Genomic DNA, 16,264 nt, shown 5'->3' on the forward strand with positions numbered 1-16,264 from the left:
TCTCAGTCTTAGCTGTGCTGGGTGAAAGTCTGAGTTCACCACTGAATGCACGAGCACCTCTGCCAACGGAACAGCTCTTAGACCTTTTCTTGAAGAGCTTTTTTCCACCTTTACTGGGGGGGTCAGAGGGATGTCGGTAGGGGCTGTGCTCAGTGGGCAAAGGCAGGTTTGGCAGTGAGTTGTGTTAATAAGCTGGGGCAGGAGGACACACGTTAAAATCTGATGGTGTCTCACCGTGTTGTACCTCAGCTCTGGCTCTCCAGGGCCTGGCCTGCGGAAAGCTCTGCCTTTCATCCCAGTGCAGCATCCCAAAAGCTGGCTTGGCTGCTTCCATTAGCCAGGAAATGCTGCTCTGGTTTGCAGCAGACAGTGTGCTCTTCACTGTGCAGGGTTCATCAAGAAATTGTTGATGTAGCTTTTTCCATTGGAGCTAAAGCTCATAACACATTTCTTGTTGTTCACTACTTAGTAAGCCAGTGGGAAGCTTTGTACATGTGCTGCAGGGCATTGGCATGGCTTGTGGCTCACATCAGAGCCTGAAAACAGTGGTGGGTTGGGGATACATTGCCCGGAGTCAACCAGTTTCTGATTCAATAGGAGGAATTTCTTTAATTATTTAATGGTCTTTTCCTTCAAAGACGGAGATACTTTGTGGCTGTTCAGCTCCAGCCTTGCTCCATTCTGAAGTTTTAACTGAATGGGGGAAGGGCAGTGCATGCAGCAGCTCTGGGAGTGACTGCTGGGATGCGTCAGTGTGGGGTTAACAACATGGTTCATGTCACTGGGAAAGGGCTGACCCCCAGGACAAGTTTCCAAAATGCTGGGGAGAATATCAGCTGCTCTTCCTCCCAGATTAGGGAGGAATTAGCTGAAGACAGGGAAAAAAGGCTTTGTTATGAGTGCCTTATAGTACAAATGTTACTTCCTCCCTGTGTCAGATCTCCTGATTAGCAGTACTGCAGTCTGTTGTGCTTGTAGACTAATGGGACAGAGCACTGAAATATTGTCAGTCACAGTAAGCTTGATATGAATCAAGCAGAACAGCAGCTAAAACCTTAAGACCCTGCAGGGTCTAATCCAGATCAAAGGTGCACTGGCTGCTGGGGAGGCAGAAAGCAGTGTCGGGAGAGATGGGAGTTAACAACAGCCAGGTATAAAAGTGCTTTGCAAAGCTAACACACTGAACAACAACTTCAATTGAGATCATGGGCAACCTGGTGCTGCTAGGATTGGGACATCCTTCAATTTCAGTCTTTGTTTATATGACTTGTTAGAACCAATGGGTGTTTTAGAGAGGGAGACCCATGCTTAGGGTTGAAGAGAATTGTTGAGTCCTAAAATGAGCAGATGCTACTGGAACTGAGTGCAAATCTAGGCAAAATGGTCTCATACAAACCTTGTTGAGTGTGTCTGATGCTCCAGTGATGACTAATGCATGGTTGCCTGTGCACAGGATAATCTTTTAACCCAGAAAGAACATGTTTATGGTGTGGAAGTATTTCTGCAAGAAATGAGTGACTTTTTAATATTTCTAAGAACAGTATTTAATTTAAAGGGAAACAGGAACAAGGAACACCCATCCACCATGCATGTTGCTATAGCTCAGGCATTATCATCGCTAGAGTTTACTGACCAGTCCCAAGAAGTCTAACTCTGTGTGTTCCTATTTGTCAGGTCGTATTGACGGCAAAGAAAAGGAAGGGACTGAAGCTGAGGAAAAGAAACCGAAGGTAAGCTTAAAAAATAAAACCAGAGGTGACATCAGCCCACTAAGTGCTGTGCATGTTCCTGACTCCCTCTCCAGCCCTCCTGGCCTGCTCTTGTGCCTCTTAGGAAACCTTGCCATTATTTTCCATTCTTCCATCCATATTTCAAGAGTGGTTTTATTTTTGCTTCCCTCCCCCTGGTTTGGATGGTGCAATCCATGGTGATCTTTGAGGACAAGGAAGCAAACCAAATCTAAATCATGGGGTTGGGTGGGTGGTTAGAGTAATCATTTTCTCAGCCTGAGTCCAGAAAGCAGACAGTTGACTTTTCTGGGGCAAACTGGTGCAAAAGCAAGCTCAGACCCGGGTTGGACTGTACTGGGAGCAAGAAGCTAACAGTGAAAAGAACAAGACATGCAATTAAAAATTAATTTAATTTTAATCTGTGCCTTGCAGATGCTGTGTTCTGGGTGAGGAATAGAGTTTAATAGTGGGTAGATTTCAGATGTTTAAAGATATCTGTCACACTGCTAATTTGGAGCACGTTTAGTTCAGCTGACCATTAGCCTGGCTAGTGCCTGGGTGAGATAATGGAGGATCTGCTGGACAGTTCAGCGGGTCAAGAATTAAAGGTGATTAATATAATTGCTTTCAAACAATGTGAAACCGGGTCTTTCTCTAGGGAGGTTTGGCAGGGTTGTGTGAGGCTAGGCATTTGACATGATACTAAGTAACTGGCTAGATAAAAACCAGTGACCCATTACTGACAAAGGAGGTGTGATGGGGTTAGAGTTTTGGAGTAGATAAAGCAGTTCAGATGGTAAAACGTGCCAGTGGTGTGGAGGGCAGTGGCAAGGGCAGGCTGTCACAGGGCTTGGGTATTGCTGCACCCTGTGGGAGGAATAGAGCTGAGGTATCCCATACTTGCCAGCGGCGCAGCAATGGGACTGCAGCAGTGCCCTGGGCCCTGCAGCTCTTGCCCAGCTGTGTGCTGCAGGGAGAGGGCAGTACCAGCCATTGTCTGTCTGCACCCCGTTCTGTATTGCACCTTCTAATCCTATTTATTGTCAGTGATCCCCTTTTGTTTCTCTCCCATACTGATTTTTTGTTGTTGTTGTTCCAATTTTATTTTGTTTCCATGTTTAAGAAATCCTCACCTTCCACTGCCAAACCCCCAGGCGATAGACCCTCCATCCCCCCCCAACAACACACCTCCTCTAGCACAATCCCTTCGAAAACACCCTCCAGCCCTGCTTCCACCTCTAAACGAGTCTCTTCTGTCACATCCCGACCTGCCGGTACAGGAATGCAAGAAACGAAAGTCAAGGTAAGGAAATGGGATGTGAACAAGGCAAAGCTGCCTCAGGCAATACCTTAAGGTATTCCTGGCAGGTGTGATCGATAGTGCTTGGCTGGGCAGTGTCTCTGTGTCCCATTCAGTGGTGGGAGTGGGATGTGCTTCCCCTTCACCTTCCAGTGGCCATGGCCAGCCTTGGCTCCAGTTTTGCTGTTTGAAGCAACTGGGTCCGTCTCACCAGCATGTAGGCCCCTTGCTCTGCATTACAGCAAAAATAGCTCATTGCTGCAGGGTGTTACCTGGTCTCCCTGAGGTATTCCCAGGTCCCTTTATGCTCTTTCTTGTTTTGCGGCTTTATGCTGGTTTTATGGGTGCGTTGGCTGTAAACAGCAGATGTGTTTGAAATGTTCCGGAGCCAGATCTGCCAGGTGCTACACAGGGAATAGGAAATGCACACACCTCCGTGTCTTATTCCACAACGTGAAAAGTAGCTTGGCGTTGCCCTTTGTGGTGTTTGGTCATACAAATACAACTGTGGTGAGGGAAAGAGCAGAGATTGCAGGTCACAGGCAAGGGGATATGGTTTTACCATGATAGGGATTGTGATGGCTCTGCTCTGCTTCCCTGCTGCCTTGGGACCAGTCAGCTTGTAAATTTTCACTTGCATGTTTTTTGTGAGCTTTTGTACACAGACCAGCGTTAGAAAGTCATCAGAAATAGGCTGTGTTAGTTTATAGATGTGGGGAGACTTTTCTGCAAGATCAGAAGACAATAAATAGCATATTGCTATTTATGTGCCATTACAGTACATGTTGCAGCAGTGCATTACAGGTGGGGATAGAGGAGGTGCTTCTCTGTGTTTGGAGTCTGGCCCTGGGTCCCTGAATGCAGCCTCTGGTCCAGTCAATGGATTTATTTATCTTCTGTACAAAATTTTAGCAGAGCAGAGGAAACAAAATGATCATGGCTCTGATCCATGAGGGGCGATAGCCCATCCCTGGGTAGATCCCCCTGCATCAGCCTTTCACCCTTGCATCCCCAGGGCCCGGAGATGAGAGGTGGCACGAAGACAGCCACACCACGGTCTGCGGCAGGGCAGGCTCAGAGGAACTCGACCAATGCCACGCGCATACCAGCAAAGACGCCCACGGCCCCCAAGACACCTCCCAGCTCCGGTATGTGATGGCAAGAGTGGTGTGCTGCTGCCTTCCCATGGTGTTGCTGACTCTGGAGGCTCTGCTTTGGTGGTGCTCCCAGGCTCTCCGTGCAGTTATGTGGAAGTAGTGAACAAATTTGCGCCAGTGCAAGGGCACGGCCAGCAAGCGGAGGTCTGCGTGGCAATTCGGAGCTGCTCAGCCTTGTCACGGGGCTGTGGGTGCGGAGCTAGGGATGATTCCTCTGAAGTGAACCTTTGTGGATGCTGCTTTATCTGCTCTGTTCATGTAGTTGCCAGTGTGTAGGAGAGGGCAGCTGCTTTACCCCTTTGGGATTTCCTCCAGTTTGGAAGATTTAGGCAGCTCCATTTTTTTAATCTATCTATTGCTTTTCTCTTGACGATATTTCACAAAGACCCAGGGGCAAGAGGATCAGTTCTTCGATTGCAGGAATGGGGGTTAGCCCATTATTCTCAGAGAAGAAAACCCCAGAAAGCATCAGGCATTGTGAATTTCCATTAAAACTGTGCATTCCACTGAATATATATATTTTTTTCATACTTAACCAGAGCTGCACAAAACCTTAAATCAGTTAAATTTCTGGCTTTATTATGTTTAAGCATCTTTCTCATTCATTAAACAGGCAGAAAGGAGCAGAAAAAACCACCTCCTGCAGCAGCGAAGTCTGAAAAAGGTGATGTTCAAGGGTTTTCTTTTCTTCTTCCATTTCTTTTCAAACTGGGGACAGTTCTAAGCTGCTCAGTGATCAGCCTTACTTAATTACATAAAATAATTTTGTAAAAATGCTTCCAAATTTCTAATAGAAAAGTGGTTTTGTTTGAGTATGTTTTGTCTGTAATTTGACATGGATGCTAATGTCACACTCAGGTGGGGAGTCTCACCAATGATCCAGACAATGAAGACCATCTTCCTTCTGAGATACTCAGAAATTGTCTTTAATCACAGTTCTCACTTCAAAATGAAGTAGAAGAAAGTGCAGCCATCTCCCCCCAGATGGTGGTCTGCACTGGGAGTAGTGGGTGGGCCCCAGGGCCAGGCAGATCAACCCTATAAAGTCAGGCAGTGAGTGAGGGTTGAGTACCCAGGTTGCTTACCCTGTGCTTGCCTCCCTCTGCAAACCTCAGGTGAGCAGCCAAAGTCTGGAGACAGAAGCGGTTACAGCAGTCCCGGCTCCCCCGGGACTCCAGGCAGCCGTTCCCGCACTCCCTCTCTGCCCACCCCACCAGCCAGGGAGCCCAAGAAGGTGGCAGTGGTTCGCACACCACCGAAATCTCCGGCATCTGCCAAGAGCCGCATCCAGCCATCAGCCGCACCCATGCCTGATCTGAAAAATGTGAAGTCCAAAATTGGCTCAACTGAAAATCTGAAGCACCAGCCCGGAGGTGGCAAGGTAAATGTGGATTCTGCTTTCCAGGGACCTGTCTGTAGGGACAGTGGGTGTTTGATGCTTCATCTGGGAGGGGAGAGCCCTCCCTGGAGCAGCAGCAGACCAGCTGTGGCCGCAGATACAGCAGTGGGCAGCCGAGCTTCAGCTGATCTCCAGCCTGATTCTGATTTTAATTTTTTTTGCGTTGATTGGGTTGGATGCTTGTCCTGAAATTGCTTGCCTGGCTTAGTGCAGTACAGCTGTCCCGCAGAGAGGACTGCAGGGAGCTTGTGATGTGGCTTTCGTGGAGTGGCACATCAGTGTATGGACTGGCTGCCAGGGGAATGACATTCCCTCGTGGTGTCCGGTTAGGGAGAGCAAATTGTGACCTGCAGCCCTAAAGAACCACAGGATCAGGGTTGTATTTCTGTATTCTATGCTGTGTGATCTGGAGCAGTCCCTTCAGTGCTGCCTCTGCCTCTTCATTAGCAAGCAGACAGGGTGGTCTCCTCCCTGTGAGGGTCCCAGGCTCGGCACATTTTTCGGGAGGTTGTGATTTTGGATCCAACTCTGTTGACAAGGTTTTGGATTGCATTCTGCAATCAGGCACTGCCTTGCTACATAGTGCAGTGTGGCATGGACAGAACTGGTAGCACTCTTATCCTTTCCACCGCTAGTACTTTTCACTCCTAGAGAGGCAGTTTCATGAGCAGCAAAGTGAACTGCATGCTCCAAGTGCTTGGGAATGAGGGTCTCGTGTTAAATTTTGCAAGCCCAGCAGAGGAGAGTTTGGGTGAGGGAGTGGTGTGAGCCAAATCATTTGTGCAGCCCCAGGAGCAGCAGTGTGCAGTTACACGGCTCCAGCAGTGGTGTTGGCTGCTCAGCACCCATCCGAGCCTCTCTGCGCTGCTCCATTGCACTGTGTGGCCCTGTCCCTGTGGCTTTTATAAAATCCTCTTTGCTGCGTGGGTGGAGACATGAACGCACCTGGTTCTTCTGTTGGTGAAGGCCCAGCGGATCTTATACAGATGTTAAATGGCAGAACCAGTGCAGTCAGAGGTCCCTGTGTGCTCATGCTTGCCTGCCCCAGGGGGGGAACGCTTGCAAACCTTGCTCTGCAGCTGCTAATGCAACAGAGCTGTAACAAATCTTCCCCGAGTGTGATGCATGCCATTTTGTGCAACTAGGTAACTCCGTGGCTCTGAAGGCTTGACTTTGGCATGGGGGGAAGCTGTGAGATGGCTTCTCTTCACCACCTTAAATAGCAGTGTGCTTTTCCATTTCCTTATGTGCATTTTTTGCTGTGGCTGGCAATTTATTGGACAATGCATATTTTGCTTTGTGCTAAAGTCCAGGAGGGCTCTGGAGCCTGGGCAGGGCTGTTCTGGCTGTTGGTCATGAGCAGAGCAGCACATGTCTTTCCAGCTGCCCGTGTCCCAGGGCCTCAGCCCTCCTGCCTGCTTAGCACAAGGCATAAATTTTTCCTGCCACCCTGACAAAACACTGTTCTTCAGGGATTTTAGAAGGAACCCTTCCGTTTACTATAAATTAATTAAATTGTTTGCTCATTCTTTTTAATCCAGCTTTTACGAGTTCTTTTTTCTCTCTTTGCTTCTCTGTCAGGCAACATGTTTATTGTTGTCATTGAAAGAGTAAGAACAGCTGAATTTGGGACAGTTCATTGCTCTTTGCAGGGGAGAGTGGCTGGATGCTGTTGGGGATTTTGTAGGACACGATGCTGCTCTTACCAGAATGGTTGCAGCTGGAGCAGAGGGAGCTGATCCCCCAAGTTTGATTCTAGGGTGGCTCTTAGAAGATGGGTCTGGAGCCTGCTCTCTGCACAGATTTCCCAGCCTAGGGAAGCAAAGGTACATGGGGCACCCATGCCCAGCAGTCAGCCAGGCCACATCTCTTCCAGTGTTTCTGCATTGTCTAAGCAATTTTGTTGTTGCTGGATCACGGAATACTGCTCTGGCAAAGCCTGGTCTAGCAGAACTGGGTCCTGATTTGCAGGATCAGTTGATGTGAACTGGGAAAATGATGCTGGGGGCATGTGTTGGCCTTGGCGCTTCTCATGCTAAAGAGCCAGGATATAGCGAGGAGCTCTCCTTGCAGCAGCATGCCGGGAACATGCTGAAATGGAGGGTGAGGTTGCCCGCTCAGCCCACTCTGTGGACGTTGTCATCCAGGGACTGCATGTGCAGTGTGATGTGACACTGCTCTCTTGCAGGATGCTGTGTCTTTTTCCTTCTCATGAGGGTTGTGCTTCAGACAGGGTTTCTCCTGAGGGAGGGCAGGCCTGTGTGCCTGCTGGTTTTTACCTGCATTTACCTCTGGTTTATACTTGCGTAGGTTGTAAGGCCACTGCAGTCCATGTAGGAGAAGGAGCAGGGATTGTCTTCATCTTTGTGTTGTCTGGAGTAGCTGCTCCTCTGTGTGTGGTCACTCCAGCATAGGTGCCCTTATAAAAGCCAAACAGGGAAGACAAGCCCTAAATGGAAACAACTTCATTAGTCCAAAAATCTGTGTGGTGGAGAGGGCAGGCAGGCTTTGGAACTGAAGGGTGAAGTTAGGGTGTGTGGTTCCCCTGTGGCACCAAGCCTTTTCCAGCCTCCCTCCCACCCGCGATGGCGTTGGGAATATGCAGTAGAGCTGCTGCCTTTGGGGGTGGTCTGTGCTGTCCCTTTCATCTCATCTGTACAGGAGTTAAGAAAACTGCAGGCATGGGACTGCATCCCTGGCAGCATTTGCTTTTTCTCTTTGTAACTCTAGAGGGAGTTTGAGCCCTGAACAGCACAGGGCTCAGGCATCCTCTCCCAGATGGTGCTGGACGCGCAGCTCCTGCTCTTCAGCCTCCTGCCCTGGCCAGCTGCACCAGTTTGCCCAGTTTTCTCAAGCTGCTGAAATGTGAGGCCACGTGTATCTGTCCTAGAGGGGGGGAACATGCTGCCTGGCAAGGGAGATGCAGCTGAGCAGGCATTTTTCTCTCAGCTCCATCCTTCCTCCTTCTACTGGCTCTGCAGAAGCTGAGTCTCAGACTGCTGGTGCCTTCCAGCATGTTTGCTGCCCAGCGAGTTCCCTGTTTTGTTCAGTGAAAGAAAACAGGGTGAGCTGGCTCTTTTGCTAGTGTTTCTGGCCTGGAAACCAGGGCTGCCTTGCTAGCCAGACATGTCCAATCTCTAGCTATAACCTGCCCAGCTCCATCTTCACTTTCCAGCCTGTGTGTAGACAAATCTGTGTGGCAAGCCAGAGATTCTCCTCTGGCACTGGAAGGCAGGCTCCTGGTTTTAGTGATATAACACATGGTCAAGCTGCAGATGGTCATGTTGTTTCTCACACTCTTTTCTGGCTACCAAAGGTGCAGATTATTAATAAGAAGCTGGACTTTAGCAGCGTTCAATCCAAGTGTGGCTCAAAGGATAATATCAAACACATCCCAGGAGGAGGCAGTGTGAGTACCTTCACACTTTCAATGCACTATAATAGTTCTTATAATAAGTGGCATGTTGTATACACTAAACTGCCAATGCTATCTGCAGCGACCCTGCCGTCAGATAGCTATTGGTGACGTGCAATGACTCTTTTCTGGCTACCAAAGGTGCAGATTGTTAATAAGAAGTTGGACTTTAGCAGCGTTCAATCCAGGTGTGGCTCAAAGGATAATATCAAACACATCCCGGGAGGAGGCAGTGTGAGTACCTTCACACTTTGAATGCACTGTAACAATCCTTATTATTAGTGGCATGTTGTATACACTAAATCGCCAATGCTATCTGCAGTGACCCTGAGATAGCGATTGGTGACGTGCTGTCATTTAACCCCATTAACCCAAAAGACATGGTTAGATGAACCTTAACAAGTCCTGTACATGCCTGACATGGACAGAACTAACTGACCTGTGTAGAAACCATGTCTGTAACAAACCATCCCGTTAACTCGAAGGTTTTACACTACCTGGAAGGCTTAATGCCTCATTGTCTGCAGGATGGGTCGCCTCTAGCAGACGGTGATGTAGTTGCTGATGCAGTAGGTGGATAGATTTATAAGCAAATGCAGTCTTTGTTGCTTAATGTACTGCTAAATTGCACGTGACTCTGCACAATATGTGAAAGTGTAGTTTCCTGCCCATTCCCATCAGGCAAGTATGATCCGTGCAAATACTAAGCATCTCCTTGCTAGTAAATGTGTTTGGCAGTGCCCATGGAGGCTGAGTCTAAAGTAATATTGAGTTAATCGATTTGAATGCTGGCATTTCCAGCCATTCCCAGATAAATAGCTGGACTCAGCTTTCAGTTACTGTGCCAGAAACCTGGAGAAATTCCACAGAGGTTGACAGATTTACACCAGTCTCTCTGGAGAGTTTGGGTCCAGGAAAGATGAGGGACCAAGGAAGATGCATCACTGAGACCCCAAACAGTGCAGCCCAGGGTCTGCAGGTGCCCGGTCTGCAGCCATCTGAGGAAGCTATTTGGTGCCTCTCAGATGTCCCTGATGGATTTTCTTTGTGCTGTTTTTGATCTCTGTGGATGCTCTCCCTGAGAAACTGAGCATTGCAGAGGGCTTGGCACGTAAACACTGGGACCAACTGGGTTTGCAACCTCCGTCTTAAATTTGGTGTCATTCTGTGTTTATTTAATGGGCCAGAGGAGCTGCTTTGCAGAGGTCAGACCTCTGTGAAGCAGGTTCCCTGCTTGTTCTGCTCTTTCTTACCCCAGGGTTCTGTACTGGCTGGACTGCCTGGTGCGTGGTGGTCCACTTGTTATGGCAGGGGTTAGTGTTCATCACGAATCATCTGTGCTGTGGCTGGTAATTAGCTTCAGCACAGGGTGGTGAGCTCATCCTTTTCTCCACTGAGAGCTCACACCATGGGCAAGCGTTTGCAGCTGTAGTGGGTTAAGAATTATCTGGATTTTTGGCTGGAGGTTGTCATCCCTCCCCAGGCTCTGCCAGCAGTGAAAATTGTGTGATTGCTGCCTGGCTGCATTGACTTGGAAAGCAGCAGCTCAGCTCTGGGTGCGGGTGCTCGGACCAAAGCCATGTGCTGACGTGGCTGGAGCATGGCTGCGCAGGCTGTGGGGGCAGCAGAGCTGCGCCTTGGGGCTCCTCTGATAGAGGGGCAACAAAAGACCACCTGGGTTCGATGGCTGTTGCACCTTAATCCTCCATGACGCTGTCAGCAGCGACGGCCTGCCCAGCCGTTACTGCTTCAAGAGGAGTGAACTGTTGCTGCAGTAACCTGGGGTTGGTTGTTTTTTTTTTTTTTTAAGCCAGTGGATGCTCTGACAAGGTGATGCATTAGGCAGAAGTTGACCTAAGTGTTGCTGATGCTGAGAGGTGAGATCCCCAGGTCTCTGGCACTGGTGTTTCCTAGGCAAGCAGCTCTGTGCCCATTTTACATGCTCCCCAGCAGGATGGTAAGGGTTAATGGAGTCCTGTCTGTGAAAAAAGGGAACTGGAATGAGAGCAGAAAGTGTTTCAATTGCTGATTGCTTGCTCTGGAAATGGGAGGTCTTCCCAGTCCCCTGTCTCAGGGGTGCCCAAATTGTTGGTAGGCCCTTTGGGGTCACGGCTGGGATTAGGAAGGCGCCAACTCTCTTTTTGGGGTCTGTTTCCTCCTTTCCAACTGAATCTAGCGCTCTTCCTGCCCAGTGCATTTTGTGATCTTTCCCCAGCACTGCCTTCATGTCTGTGTCTTCGATGTGCTCCCAGACCCTGGGGCGGTTGTTTTTCTCCCCTCTCTCTGTCTCCACTCTCTGTCAAATGTGCCTTTTGGTATGTGTGAGCATCGGAGACAAGGCAGGCCCGCATGCACTGCGCGCTGGCTCCACGTGGGTGGGACCATGGCACCAAGCCTCTGTTCCCCCCTCCTTTTCCTGGCTGCATGATGGAGGGGGGAGTGTTGCTCGGTGGTGTGCGCAACCGTGGTCCAGCACCTGGCTCTGAGGGTGACGGAGCCGGTGGGCGTGGGGCTAACATGAGAACTGAAGGATGCACCATCAACCCGGGGCTTTTGAGTCAGCACAGGGTGCTCGGATGTGATGGAGAGCGGTGGCTGCGGTGAATCCTTTGTGCTGGCTTCCAGCCACGTTGGTCCGGAGGCTGCCTGGCTGCTTGAGGAGTCAGCTCCTCTGCAAAGGTCCCTTTGCTGACACATCCTTCCTGAGTTCTGTGAGAGCAGCACGCCCACCATGGTGCTTGGTGAAAACACAGAGAGCAGCGTATACTCCCCTTGAAATCCAGCTATTGCTGAGAGCCAGACATTTCCCAGTGAGTAAGAACCAACCTTGAGGTGTTGATGATCTGATTTCTCCTGCGCTGCCCCACTAACTCCGGCAACAGCTGATTCACACACAGGTGTGAGTCCAAAACCAGGGTCCAAGGTAATTTCTGGGGATATGGGGATGTTTTCTCACTCTCTTGTCTCCTGCTCCTGACGTAGCTGGTGGGTGTGTGCTGTGGTTTGCTGTCCCTGACACGCCTTATGGTTCCAGACCTCTCCGGTCACTGGTGTTTTCCAGTGTGGTGTTTAACGGCTAACGTAACCACTAAACAGCTCCACGTTAACTGTTCCTTGTGTGTGCGTCTCGTGTAACCCAGTTGTCCGTGCGCAAGAGGCCACCGGCCCCACACCCAGGCACCCCCCAGCGCCGTGGCTGGTCTGTGAATGGGGCGGGTTTAAGTGGAATTGCTGGAGCCCCTGTTCAGAGACATAATGGGTAAAGCAAATAAAAACCAGCATAATATCATGAAATACTGTTGTGGTTCAATATACTATAATTGCCATTTTAATTTATATTATGTGAACTCCTGCCAGATATTTAGACTTTGGTTTGCCTTTTTTTTTTTTTTTTTTTTCCCCCCCCCCCCTAAACCCTTATTTCCATTGCAGCATTTTTCAGAAATGCATATTTTGGTCACTCTTTTAAAAGTTCTGTGCACATTGATCATTTCTGTTCTTTCAGTTTTTGTGGACATAAGCTTTATGTTTTACACCAGAAAAGGTATTTATTTTTTACGTTTTCTCTCTGGTATATCTCCTCCTTTTGGATGATGTGTATGCAAATCTTAATTAATTACCACTCCACTCTCTCTCTTACTTAAGCACTTTACAATTGCCTCTACTTCCCCCCTTCTGTGGAGAGGTGATCTTCTGCATGCTGACTTTTGTTAAGAGAGGCTGCTGCACACGGGTATTAATGATCTCCCATTTCTGATGACAGTTTCTTTTGTATTATTAATCTTACTGGGGTTTAAGCTGTCCTTTCCCTTGAATCCAGATCAGGTGCTGCTGTGTGTTGTGCCTCCCCCTCCCCAGGTTGCCTGTGGTGGCAGTAAGCTCATTGCTTTTTTCTTTCTCATACGGACAGGTTCAAATCGTTTACAAGCCAGTCGACCTGAGCCATGTGACATCCAAATGTGGTTCCCTGGGCAACATCCATCACAAACCAGGTACCCTTTGGCTCTGCGGCTTCTGGCAGCACCGGGTGCTGGTCCTTGGAGCTTGTGGGCTGTGTTGCGGTGTGCGTCTGGAGACAGGGAGAGGGTTGGGGGAGTGAGGGGAGCCACGTGTAGCAACTGGGGCATCAGAGCAAGTCCTGGGATGCTAGACACTGTTCCCAGCTCCGTCACTTCCAGACCCTCTTCATTCTGCCTGACCACTCGGCAGTAGGGGGTGGGACCTGGTATCTGTGGACACCCTTGTCTGGGCCGACACATCGCTGTACATGGGAATTTTTAGGAGTAAATAGGAGGGGCTGCTGGTGTTCAGGGGAGTAAGGTTAGCTCCCTGCCCTTGGTTCTGTAAAATGTTGGGCTGTCTGTCAGCTCTGCACAGCATCCTCCGGAAGGTGTCTACTCTGGTTCCCATTTGCCCTGGCTTCCGAGTTTCCCCAAAAGGGGTCCCTCTCGCTGCTGTTCTCCTGGTCCTTACCCGCTGCTCAGCCTCAGAGCGCTTTGGCTGAGCCACCTCTGACCTCAGCGCTTTCTCTCCAGCCTGCCCTGGCTGGCGCAGGAGCTAACCCAGCTTGTCCTCTTCTCTTCCAGGCGGTGGCCAGGTGGAGGTGAAATCTGAGAAACTGGACTTCAAAGATAAGGTGCAATCGAAAATCGGGTCCTTAGATAACATCAGCCACGTCCCTGGAGGAGGAAATAAAAAGGTAAAGGGGCACTGGGTCGAGAACAGGCATGCTGTTCTGTGCAAGAGACTGCCCTGTGAGCAGGCGTGCAAGCAAAGAACGGTCGGCCTGGACTTGGAGAAGGTTCTCCTCACGCAGCTCATCTTTAGGCCACGGCCTCTCCTCTCTGCTTACCTGGCAGCACTGCTTCCCCAGTGCTTGAACCATTTGCTGCCCGTGCTCTGGCGTGGTGTGGGCTCTGTACCTTGTCCTTCAGAGGACAAGAAGCGCCCTGCCCAGGGACAGGCTGTTCGGCTGCTGCCCACACAGCCAGCTTGCCTTCCTGCCAGCGGCTTGCTGAGGCGGGCAGAGCCCCGGGCTCCTGGGCTGCAGTTGCCGACCTGGAGGAGATTTGCTGTGGCAGAGCTGTGAGGACAGCAGTCTGTCCCCTTCCTGGCCTGTGGCCACCTGGACGAGTGTGACTGTGAGCCGTGTCCTGTCCCGTGGTTTCCTGCTCTTTCTACTGTTCTCTGAAGTTTGTGCAGAAACATGTTTGCGCCTCAGACCTTTCGTTAAGGGGTGCCACTGCCAGCAGCTGCTTTTGCACTCGCATTGCCGATTACTGCCAGTGGTGTGGCACAAAGCTGGCAGCTCAGGGTGCTGCAGTAGGTGTTGGCTCCCCAGTGGAAGTGTGGAGCATTAAAGGCTTAGCTTTATTCAGGAAAGGTGACGCTGCAGTAGGCTGTCACTTCAGAAGAAAGGTGTTCTCTGCTTACTTCAAGTCTCAGTCTTAGCCGAGACTGACTTGAGGACTCTGTAGGGAGTGGTGTGCGTTTGGGAGGATTTAAATTGAAAGAAAAAAGCCAATCAGGTCAGGTGAAACACTGAACTGGGCGTGAGCCATTCCTGCCAGAGGCTTTGATAGTGACTTCGCAGTAAGTCTTAGCTGAGTAAAACACCTCTCCAGCCTCGCTTCAAGGACAGCCAAGTCCCTTGCAGGCAGGGGAGCAGGGAGCTCAGGTAAGCACAGCTGAGACTCCAGCCTGGTGACATACATGGCTGAATTTCTCCGGGGAAATGGGTTTTATCTTGCTTGTTTTTCAAACCCTTTTTTCTCAATGGAAGGGAAAAGTTGTGTTTCAGCTCCTGTATTCTGGCACTTTGTTCTTGGCCACGTTTTCTCTGTGCACCTCCCAGTTCTTCATCTCCCAGCGGTGTGTGGGCCTCTGAGGGATCGCTTGACTTCCTTACCCTTCTCTCACTGCTGCTATGCATCAGACTGCCCTGTGCTTCTCTAAGCCCATTTTCATCATTTTTATGATTACAATGATGATTCTTTCATATCCTGGCACATTCACTGGGCCGTAGTTTGAAGAACTTGCCCTTTGGAGGGGGAATTTATTTGCAAGGGTGTGACCCAGCAGTGGCATCACCTGCGTCAGCCTTCCTGTGTGGCAGTTGCCTGTACCCTGCCTAAATCCACATCCACACCTGGAGGAGCTTGTTGGTGTAACCTGAGTTCATGTGCTGCCTCCGATTGTTTCCCTTGTCCAGCCCGTTGCCACTCGCACCAGGGACCACCCCCAGGCAGGGCTGCTCTGGGGCGGGACACTCTGCTTACAGGGAGGGGACAGGGCATGGTTGAGCTCCATCAGCCCTCCACGCAGAGTGGCTGTGGGTGGCTCTGCTGCCCCTTCCCCGGCCTTTCCCATGTCCCCAGTCCCCTCGTTGCTCTGTGACACAGAAGATGCAGATTTGGACATACAGTCTACAGCTCCTCAGCCTGAATGTAACGAACTGAACATGAGCTCAGCCCGGTTCAGGTACTACTCTTGCATCGGGTCTCCTGTGGGGAGCTGGTGTGCTCCGTGCTCTGCCGAAGTACCTGTGCCGGCAGCATCTGCTCTCCTTTGTGGCACAGGGAAGGCTTTCCTCCCTGTCTCCAAAGGCAGCTGCTGTTCTTCCTATGAGTCAGTGAATGGCCCTGTTTTTCAGATCTTTTTCTCCCCAATTTTCTATTTCTTTTCTTTTATTTTTTTTTTGTCTTTTTCCTTCTGGTTGACATTTATTAGATCTTGTTTTTTGTTGCTGATGCATTTTTTGCACCCCACCGCCCTGGGCGGGTTTCTTCACCTGTAGAGAGAGAAAGGCAAGGAAGACAAGACCTGTCCCCAGCCTGCTCGGACCCCGAGCCCAGACCCCGCTGGGCTCCAGGCCCTGGTGCTGGAGCCACCCACCCCCCCGGAGAGCCAGCTCCCAGCCTTGCACTCGGCTGAGGAGGGCACCAGTAAGTAGCAAACTCCATCCACTTCACCTCCGCTCCCCGGCCCTCGCGCTCGCCGGGAGAGAGGGGTTTGGCTTGTGGGAGCAGCATTTTGTGCCCAGCTGGGCTGTGGGTTCAGGGGAAGCCTTATGCACCGTACGGGGATCCCACCCCTTCCGTAAATCTCTGCCAGGAGAGTGGGAGCAGCCCAGGTTGTGCCACCCGAGTCCTGTGCCTGGGACCTGCCGCCACACCGGGCCTGGGCACTTGGGAAGGATTTGGCAGCATCCTGAGATGCTCCAGGCCTGCCGTCCCCTCCAGTTGTGCCCATTCTTTGTGTGGG

The 16,264-nt window shown here is 50.4% G+C and overlaps 1 protein-coding gene across 4 annotated transcripts in view; it reads left to right on the forward strand.

Annotated features, from left to right (window-relative positions):
• MAPT (microtubule associated protein tau) overlaps window positions 1-16,264 on the forward strand; it is a 52,934-nt gene that overhangs the window by 33,414 nt on the left and 3,256 nt on the right. The window contains exons 7-15 of one of the 4 annotated variants that reach the window (XM_055697838.1): window positions 1,675-1,730; window positions 2,854-3,033; window positions 4,046-4,178; window positions 4,801-4,851; window positions 5,303-5,568; window positions 8,903-8,995; window positions 9,143-9,235; window positions 12,912-12,993; window positions 13,588-13,700. In XM_055697838.1, the coding sequence (XP_055553813.1) occupies window positions 1,675-1,730; window positions 2,854-3,033; window positions 4,046-4,178; window positions 4,801-4,851; window positions 5,303-5,568; window positions 8,903-8,995; window positions 9,143-9,235; window positions 12,912-12,993; window positions 13,588-13,700 (1,067 nt within the window). Of the gene's footprint in view, window positions 1-1,674; window positions 1,731-2,853; window positions 3,034-4,045; window positions 4,179-4,800; window positions 4,852-5,302; window positions 5,569-8,902; window positions 8,996-9,142; window positions 9,236-12,911; window positions 12,994-13,587; window positions 13,701-15,797; window positions 15,954-16,264 lie in introns of those variants that run through there. The other 3 variants (XM_055697834.1, XM_055697837.1, XM_055697836.1) reach the window with 3 other exon arrangements.

The sequence above is a fragment of the Falco cherrug genome, chromosome 20, assembly GCF_023634085.1.
Source record: "Falco cherrug isolate bFalChe1 chromosome 20, bFalChe1.pri, whole genome shotgun sequence".
Lineage (NCBI taxonomy): Eukaryota > Metazoa > Chordata > Aves > Falconiformes > Falconidae > Falco > Falco cherrug.